The sequence below is a fragment of the Carya illinoinensis genome, chromosome 14, assembly GCF_018687715.1.
Source record: "Carya illinoinensis cultivar Pawnee chromosome 14, C.illinoinensisPawnee_v1, whole genome shotgun sequence".
Classification (NCBI taxonomy): domain Eukaryota; kingdom Viridiplantae; phylum Streptophyta; class Magnoliopsida; order Fagales; family Juglandaceae; genus Carya; species Carya illinoinensis.
Genome location: NC_056765.1, coordinates 32,260,600 through 32,269,821, shown reverse-complemented (window position 1 = coordinate 32,269,821; position 9,222 = coordinate 32,260,600). Strand labels below are relative to the sequence as shown.

The 9,222-nt window shown below is 36.5% G+C and overlaps 2 protein-coding genes, 1 long non-coding RNA gene and 1 other non-coding gene across 4 annotated transcripts; 1 reads left to right on the top strand and 3 right to left on the bottom strand.

The window, feature by feature from the left end:
• The first annotated feature begins 333 nt into the window (after positions 1–333).
• Positions 334–2,409, top strand: LOC122293204 (peroxidase A2-like). Its single transcript, XM_043101709.1, has 4 exons — positions 334–631; positions 786–977; positions 1,415–1,580; positions 1,698–2,409. Exons 1-4 carry the CDS (start codon positions 413–415, stop codon positions 2,186–2,188), a joined length of 1,068 nt encoding a protein of 355 aa, XP_042957643.1. The 5' UTR covers positions 334–412; the 3' UTR covers positions 2,189–2,409.
• LOC122293207 lies at positions 1,370–3,912 on the bottom strand. The gene is made up of 2 exons (XR_006237201.1): positions 3,591–3,912; positions 1,370–2,738 (listed from the first exon to the last, which is right to left on the bottom strand). It is a non-coding gene; the product is annotated as an uncharacterized LOC122293207 (long non-coding RNA).
• Positions 3,913–3,973: 61 nt separating this feature from the next.
• Positions 3,974–4,046, bottom strand: TRNAA-AGC. Its single transcript has one exon. It is a non-coding gene; the product is annotated as a tRNA-Ala (tRNA).
• Positions 4,047–4,784: 738 nt separating this feature from the next.
• On the bottom strand, positions 4,785–6,743 carry LOC122293206 (peroxidase N-like). Its single transcript, XM_043101712.1, has 4 exons — positions 6,309–6,743; positions 6,022–6,204; positions 5,641–5,809; positions 4,785–5,306 (listed from the first exon to the last, which is right to left on the bottom strand). The coding sequence occupies exons 1-4, from the start codon at positions 6,522–6,524 to the stop codon at positions 4,879–4,881; spliced, it is 996 nt and encodes a 331-aa protein (XP_042957646.1). The 5' UTR covers positions 6,525–6,743; the 3' UTR covers positions 4,785–4,878.
• Between the last annotated feature and the right edge of the window lie 2,479 nt (positions 6,744–9,222).

Genomic DNA, 9,222 nt, shown 5'->3' with positions numbered 1-9,222 from the left:
ACTCCAAACCTACCTACCTACCTACCTAGCTACACTTCAAGTCATGCAACTTTCTATAGATATATATAAGCTAGCTAGCTAGCTAGCACGTATTTATATTATTTAGAACTAGAAGGCAGAAATATTAATTGGTTAGAATCCAAGAAAAGTAAATTACCTTGTTCCAGCCATCGAATTATATAATCTTTCAACCCAATGCACGCCGACCAGTGTACGTACACCTTAACATTTCAAATCAACTTTACGACTATTGCCGATTCCATGAACCTTCAAACTAGCTAGCGTGCTTCATAAAATAACGTGTTTGTCAAATTGTCACTTTATAAATAAAGGCTCCCAACTTGGCCCGTTAAACATTGAAAACTAGTTCTTTATTTTTCCAGAAAGAGAGAGAACATTGCACAGGGAGATCATGTCTTCTTCCCACTGCATTGCGATAGCTCTATTCTGCGTTGCATTCTTGCTGGGAGGAATATCAGTATCCCATGCGCAGCTTTCCTCAACATTTTATGACTCAACATGTCCAAACGTGACGAACATCACACGTGGTGTCATCGAGAATGCGTTGCTGAGCGATCCCAGAATTGGTGCCAGCCTTATTAGGCTTCATTTCCATGACTGCTTTGTCAATGTAAGTACTACTTCTCTCCATGCATCGACCTCCTTACTTTTAAAATCAAGCACCGCTTGCTTATTAATGGGTTTCAAGTTTTTGTTTTTGTTTTGTTTTTTTTTTTCTTTTTATAAATTGTGTTGAAACGTGTTTTAATTTAACTTTCTTGCAGGGTTGTGATGGATCAATTTTACTGAACAACAGTGACACCATAGAAAGCGAAAAAGAAGCTGCCAGAAATAACAACTCCGTCAGGGGCTTTGGCGTTGTAGATGATATAAAGACTGCGTTGGAAAGCGCTTGTCCCAGCACAGTTTCCTGCGCTGATATTCTTGCCATTGCAGCTGAAGAATCTGTTTCATTGGTACAACGACAACATCAACACGCCCTTGACCTCTTTAAATTTTTGTCACTCTGCTATACACAACTTAAAATAGAAGGAAACTAAACTGAAGAGAAAATAAATTAACAGTTTGCTATGCTACTTAAATGAAGGCATCCAGATCAAGATCTAGTATATAATATCTTATTAAACCTTAAATACCTTTTCTATACAAAATTTTCAGCTTCTTCTATCTCAGAAAATGTTCTTTTCTGTTCTTCATAGATGGCAAAATATGGACCATTTAGTTGAAAATAATGGTTGAGATTAAACACGTTTTGATCTATGAAACATTTTTATTGCCCCCAAAACATTAATCATGCCACATAAAACACAAGGGAAAGTCTAGTACTGTCAGTCCAAAACCAGTTTACAGCATGTCTGTTTTACATATGAAGCAAACCAATTGGTGCTCACAGGCAAATGGTCCCTCGTGGGCAGTTTTACTGGGAAGAAGGGACGGCACAACAGCCAACCGTACTGCTGCTGATATTTCCCTTCCAAGCGCCGTCGATACCCTTGACACTCTTAAAATGGTCTTCTTAGCTGTGGGGCTGAACACCACCGATCTGGTTTCCCTCTCAGGTAGCATTTCTATAATCATCACTAGCGTCCAAAAATATGTCACATTTCAAGTAATTTTTCATGATTGATATTCGCAAATATGTATTGGATGACAAAGTTGACATGCGTAATTTTCAGGCGCTCACACGTTTGGACGCGCACGGTGTCCGACTTTCAGTGGCCGATTGTACGATTTCAACAACACAGGTAGTCCTGATGTCACCCTGAACTCAACCTACTTGGAAACTCTCCAAGGAATATGCCCCCAGAATGGAAATGAGACTGGCTTGGCAAACCTCGACCTCACAACACCCGATACTTTTGACAACAATTACTTCTCCAATCTTCAACTTTTGAACGGATTACTGCAGACCGATCAAGAGCTGTTCTCAACGACAGGAGCGGACACCATTGATATTGTCAACAACTTTAGTAGTGACCAGAGTGCTTTCTTTGCCAGCTTCGTGGAGTCGATGCTTAAAATGGGGAATATCAGTGTGTTAACGGGGTCGGAAGGAGAAGTTAGATTGAACTGCGGCAGAGTGAATGCAAACGCTTCTGGATCAGAAAGCTTTTTACATAGCTCAATTGAAACCAGAGATAATGCTGAGTACAAATCTGCCATATAAAACTAGCTTGTTTTAATAAATGGTGATGATTACAACTATGTTAACAAGACAATAAATTAATAAGTATTGAGAGTTATTGGCATATGTTTGATAAGCCATATAAGTTAGATAACTGTTTAGAGTTATTAGCATATGTTTTCATAGAAGTGGCTGGAAACTTCTTTTATAGAAGAAGGATTTGGGTATGAATAAAGATTTGTCTTTTGGCCTTTTAAGAAGTACGTACTTGGTTCTCATTACTATACTTTTTCACATTCTTTTGCAAATTCAGAATAGATAGTGTACTTGAAGCATAGATCATTTCATATTTTCCTCCCTTAGTACTTCATCACCTTCTAATTGGTTTAAGCAGCTGTGTCACGCTTTCTTTATGCATGCATAACAATGAATTCCATTGATTGGATCTTAGGTTGTATGAATCACATGAATTTAAGATTGCTCTGTACACTGTTGAAAAAGCCACTAAGTGTGAATGCAGAAGATCAAACTTGGCTGCTCTGCACCGTCCGGTTTAATGCTCTACACCATCCAAGCACTTGCACCAACCTATCTGTTGCAGATTAAGCATAGTTGCTGCAGCTCATTATTTGTCATCAATAATAATTGATATTTAGTAAAATATTTAGCAAAGCTTCTTCTATAAAAAGAGAACCCTCACGAGTGAAGTGAGTGTGTGCAAAAACATAGAACGGACGTGAGAAGTTTTTGAGTGTTTGTAATTTGATACAAATATATTCATTTTTGACTCTAAGAGGCAAATTGTTTGAACCACTTAAATATCATATGATTTTGGGCAGTTTTGACACGCAACATACATTGCCTTTTCTTTAGCTGTACCAGGAAAAGATTTAGTGCTAGAAGCAAAGTTTTAAAAACCATTCTGTTCTGGTCGGAATGGCTGGAATTTTTCATGCCGGAACAGTGACCGGAATGGGGTAGGTATCTATTCCGTTTCGGGTCAAATTCCGACTGTTCCGGTCAAATTCCGGCCTTTCCGATCAATTCCGGCCGAATTCCGGTATTCCGGCCGGAATAGTAATTCCGGTCTGAAATTAAAATTCAAATTAAAAAAATAGTTCGCTTCTAAATAAGTTGAAAAATAATGGATAAAATTGTACTTTTAGCATTCAAATATCCCTTCCCATGCACTAAAAGTATTATTACTTTTAATAATCTGTCTATTCTTTAATTTTTTCTTTTATTTTTGTGTCTCAACTCAAGTTTGTGATTTTTTTAATAGATATTCATTTTATAAATTTTTAATTCTTCTATATATATACACATATATATGATACACACTTACATATATATGTATTTATTTTATTAATTGTTAGTTTATATATACATATAAATATTCATATATAATATATAATTAATTTCGAAACAGTATACCGAAACGTACCGGTATCGAAATATTCCATTCCAGTGCCTCAACCAGAATGGTCTTCTAAACGAATTTCAAAACTTTGGCGAGAAGAAGTTGCAACAGAAGAGAAAAGGGAAAAGTGATTCCTAAAACAAAACATCTCAGCAGCAGCGATTGAACGATATAACAATTGAGCTCCGTGGCAATCTCAGAGAAATGATGGAGACGCCACATGCAGCTTCCCCACTCTCTTTGAAGAATTCGTTTTCAGGAATCTGATTTTTTTGGGTGCAATTATTTCGTGGCCTTTTCTACGTACTTTCTATGATTTGTGTGGGCGTTTATATATAATTATAATCCTATTCCTGGGACCTGATATTTGAGATTGGGAGTTGAAAAAGGAAAAAAATGGCAAATAATGGAGATGCGGGGTATCGATCCCCGTACCTCTCGCATGCTAAGCGAGCGCTCTACCATCTGAGCTACATCCCCTTTTGGAGGTCGTAGAAAATTTTATTATTAAACTACTCTCCATGGACATTTTCAAATAATCACACAGACATCTACAATGTTGATATGAAAATGCAAAATTTTGAAATGCTTGAAAGTGACATTTAGAAATGAAATAATTTGTGAACTATTTGTAAATAGTAGTCTAAGAATATTTAAGAACAGTTGTGTTTCCAAACAAGCCTTTAAGAGAGGGGGTCTCCAGAAAATGCTATAAATTGTGCCAAAATGCGATCAAATATCAATGCGACTACTAATTAAGAGGGATATTTTTAATTGCGACAAATAATTAAGAGGGTGTTTTTTTTTCTTTTTAAAATGTCATTTGTTAAGAGGCTGTTTGGATTGAGAAATACTCTCAACATATCTCATATCATTGTTACAACATTTCTAAATTTTCACATAAAATATACTAAACAATTCCACTTTTCTAAATTTTAAAACAATAATAAGATTAAAAAATAATATTCTAACAATATTTTATTCAACTTTCAACTTTCATCTAAAACCATATCATCTCATCTCAATCCCAACAATCTTAAATCCAAAAATCTTTCGCATACACAGGTCACAGAGTACTCCATCCATTGTAGAATGTGTTTCTATGTTAGATGGACCCAAAAAAGTTATACCAAAATAAAAAGGCATAAGTTATAAAAACAAAAAAGGAGATCATGATGTCATATATAAAGCAAGACTAATTAACATTATTATTGCACTTTATAAGTAGCATTTTTTGGTACGTACATATATATATCCTTAATTTGTTTTTCCACTCGTATTTTTTGCTAATTAGTTCAGCACAATTTTCAATTTATGATGAATTCACTACCCTGCAGCTCTTCCGAATCTCTCCGCTGGAACCAGTAAGAGGATTGAAGTTGCCCATCTTGATCATGGAATTAGCAAAATCGGCAGAGAAAAGAGAAAAGTTGTTGCTGTAACTTTGGACCAAACTTTTGGTTGTTGTGACGGCGTCAACATTACCGGAGACTAGAATTTGGTCGGAACTAAGAAGACCCTTTCCATTGAGCAAGTTCTGAAAGTAATGGCTGTCGAACAAATCAGTTGAGTTTCTGTCTAGGGCTGTTGTCCTGTTTCCATCCCCATTCACTGGACAAAAACTCTGCAAATCAGACGCCATGCTTGCATTCATTGTACTGTCTGCGGCGGCCGTCCCAGCCGAGTCGAACAACCTATTGCTGAAGGTGACACATCTTGCCAGTCCAATGGTATGACCTCCTGCACAATAACATGCATACTCGATTATGATACCAAATATTCTTTTTACGAGAGAAGTTATCTTAACGTATCGTACGTTAGATTATAAAATATTTTTATAACAAAGTTGATATAAAATCACGTCAATTTATAAAATTATTTTTATTATAATTCTTTGTAGTTGTAACACTTCTCTTCCTCTAATATTCCTAATGGCAAACATTAATTCTTATTTTTTCAGTGCATGGCCACGAGGTATTAGAGTGCATGGCTAAGAGGTATTATATATTCTCCTTTACTTTTGAAAAGCAACTGTTAGTGGAAAACATTAATTTGGTTGGCATTAATTAATTACCTGATAAGGAGACGACATCTGTGAGATTGAGGCCAACAGCTGCAAACTTGGAAATGATAGAGTCCAGTGCCTCTGTTGGACCAGGAAGTGCACCATTTACTGTGGAATTGTTTGCGGGCGACAGTGCATCTCTTCTGCCCAGCAAAACCTTCCATGACGGCCCTCCACTCTGCAAATTATTTAAGCATCATATACACAACATGCTTATTAATGACCGAAGTACTTAACATGAACTCATAATGATCTCTTTAAGCTGGCTAGCGTTGCTTGATCCAAATATCAAATTGCATGCATGCGTTTCCCTAGAAGTGATTATATATATGGATTAATTCAGCTAGCCCAAAGAAATTGGGGTGAATATTATGTATTAGTTAAGCTTACTAAGAGCACAGCATCTCGGGCAGCTATGGCGAGTATATCAGCACAAGATACAACGCCACTGCATGAGCTCTCCACGGAGCTTTTGATCTGATCCACAACTTCATATCCTCTAACTGAGTTTTGGTTAGGAAGGGCAAACTTCTCACCATCCGTTCCATCCAACAGTATCGACGCATCACAACCCTACGTACGAACAAATATTATTATTGTTTAATGATCAGGACACGACGATGCATGATATTTACATGATATATAAAGAGTACGTAGTGATGCCCAAACTCACGTACCTTTACAAAGCAATCGTGGAAGTGAAGCCGAAGCAAAGAGGCAGCCATTCGCATTTCAGTCTTGATAGCATTTATCATTTGTTTCCGCACAACGCTGAGAAGATTTGGACATGTTGTCTTGTAAAAGTCCGTAGTTAGTTGAGACCTTGCAACAAGGAACAACATAAAGGTGGTCATAATCAAACAATAACGCTTCTTCATGCTCATGATTTTCATTAGCCTCCACAAACAAGTGATCGAGGGAAGCAATCAAAGACACGGCCAAAATGCTATAATGCCTTATATTATGCAGTTGTGCTAAGGCCTTGATGCATATAATTACGTCTGGCAGGCTTAATATATATAGCCGATCGAGGTGATCACGAGTGCAATAGTATGAATTTGATAATGTATGATCACGAGAGCATGCAATAGGAATTTGATAATGTATCATCAATAAAGTTTTTGTTGTTTACTCTATTATTGCTAACTAGTGGTGCATGGTGATGTATGGCGGCTGTAGCTAGCCCGTGTTTGCCTCAATTCAAAATATAAAGTTCTGCACTGAGATTGATGGTATTTAGAATAAGCCGGCCTTAAGTACTGCAAATTAGTAGTAGTTTTAACAATATTGCCGACGTTTGTATTTAATTGACAGATCGGTAGTGGGATTATACTTATCAGATTGCATAGAAAATTATAAATGAGCTTCTAATAATGCACGTTTATATATGCATCACTACAAGGATTTAGGCTTTGCGCCTAAAATCCTTGCAAATAGTCACTAAAAACGCTGCAAATGATCAATTACAGCGTTACCAACTTCCTTGCACGTTCGACGGTATAAAGCCTTTATTGTTGCTCTATTGCAACGAAACCATAAAAACGCTGCAACTGACCTCTATTCCAGCGTATAAATATCGCTGTATTATATTTACCTTCACGCTGCAAAAATCATCTACATATTCGGTAGTTAGCACTGGAAAACCTCACTTACAGCGATGATTATCGTTGCAAGTTATAATAAATTCGCTGCAATAGATTACCCCGTCCAGCAGCGTGTATATATTTTCGTTGTTTTTGGCAGTAATTCCAACACTTTAATTAGCTGCAATTACACAAGAATCGCTGTAAAAAATATTTGTCAATAGCAACAGTTACGTATAGCGCTGCTTTTGATTATATTTGCAGCGAAAAGTAACGCTGTAGTTGTCACTTTAGCGCTGCAGAAGCATGATACACAAAACAACAATGATCAGTTTCGTTGCTTTAGACTTTTGTTGCAACACTAGAAAACCGCTGCAATTGAAATATAAACGCTGCAATTAGCGTAAATCAAAAGCAGCAAATATTTAAATCGTTGCTTTAAAGGTTTTTACAGCGCACAGTGGTCGTTGTAGTTGAGAATTTGCAACGTTTAAAAACGTTGCAATTAACGTTAAACTAAGGCAACAAATTTTATAAACGTTGATTTTATATCTATTTGCAGCGTTCTATGTCCGTTGCTTTTGGAGGTTTGCAACGTTAAGAAAACGCTGCAATTAGGGATTTGCAGCAATTTTAGTGTTCTTTGCAAGGCTTTAGGTTTACAGTCGCTGGTCATTTACAGTGACCAATAATCGCTGCAAAAAGCTTAGGCCATTTTTTTTTTTTATCCGCTTCGGCTAAAGAGCTGGGCTATCTGAAATGTCTATTTTTCACACTCAACTAAATTATTAGTATTTAAATCACTAAATTATTAACATATCTAATTTAGTGACAAAATTGAAATACTTATATATCACCAAAGACCCTGATGAAATAATATTAGGTATTTTTGTCAAAATACCTTAAACCCAGTTTTCTAAATATTACCAATACTTTTTTACCTACATGAAACGGCCACAATTTGCCCAACAATCCAATATTAAGTACTCCCATAAATTACTAGTATAACATAATACTAAAACCTGGAACTTCCCTTAGTTCCACTCATTAATATGATGGATCAATTTAAAAAAGAACCATTTCCTTGTGATATAATAAATCAAACACATTCATTCATCTAATCAAACCATTTCCACAATGTCTACATCCGATACAACGGTTGGAAATCGGAGGGGCAAACCACTCCGACACTAATCACACACACACAGAGCGGGATGGGTAGGAAACGATGACCGTAGATTCCGCGGAAGGGAAATGTAGTGGTGGAGAATCTAGGGTTCGGGACCTCTTCGACGATCGACGGTAGATTTCCAACCTTGTGTATATCGTTGGTTAGCTGGGCACCGAAGGTGGAGGAAATCGGCAAGAACTTCGAAGTGGACAAGGGTAGCTGGTAACAGAGTTGTTTCGGGGGGAAAAATAAATTGTCCTCTGATTTTTGGCGCCCTGAGGCAATAGCAACGGTATCACGCCGTTGTAACAAGTGTTTTAGAAAAGCAAGGCGTATTTTCGCCGCTATAAAATAAGTTTCCGCTGCAAAAAATAAAGCCTAGCGGCCCACTTCATTAAATCAGTTCTTGCAGCGAAATCTTTGCAACATTACATATTTTGCTGCAAAAAACTATCTATTGCAGCGATTTTTATTGCAACAAAATAAAAAACGCTGCAAAAAGGGAGATTTCTTGTAGTGCATGCTGCATATTACCAGAAGTATTAGATTCATAAAAAGATTTTACAAAAATAAACTCGCTTACTGACATGGTTTTATATGATACGTTAAATTTACTTTATAATAAAAATATGTTATAATCTAATGTACAACGTCAAGACAGAGTTTATTATTTGCTATACTACAAAACACACTTAGAAATGTCATGTTAGCTTGTGAAAAGGCTAGCTAAAGCTTGTTGGCAACAGTACTTCACGCACAATTTAGTTATGACTAATGATGTGTGCGTGTATATATATATATATATATATGCCTGATTTATTTAAGAATTTTTGATAT

Bases quoted from the DNA above. Each gene is read 5' to 3' on its own strand.
- LOC122293204 (XM_043101709.1), top strand. From the start codon at position 413: ATGTCTTCTTCCCACTGCATTGCGATAGCTCTATTCTGCGTTGCATTC. The intron at 632-785 runs GTAAGTACTACT...ACTTTCTTGCAG, and splicing joins TCCATGACTGCTTTGTCAAT to GGTTGTGATGGATCAATTTT. The intron at 1,581-1,697 runs GTAGCATTTCTA...CGTAATTTTCAG, and splicing joins CGATCTGGTTTCCCTCTCAG to GCGCTCACACGTTTGGACGC.
- LOC122293206 (XM_043101712.1), bottom strand. From the start codon at position 6,524: ATGAAAATCATGAGCATGAAGAAGCGTTATTGTTTGATTATGACCACC. The intron at 6,205-6,308 runs GTACGTGAGTTT...GTTCGTACGTAG, and splicing joins TCCACGATTGCTTTGTAAAG to GGTTGTGATGCGTCGATACT. The intron at 5,307-5,640 runs GTAATTAATTAA...GTTATTGTGCAG, and splicing joins AGATGTCGTCTCCTTATCAG to GAGGTCATACCATTGGACTG.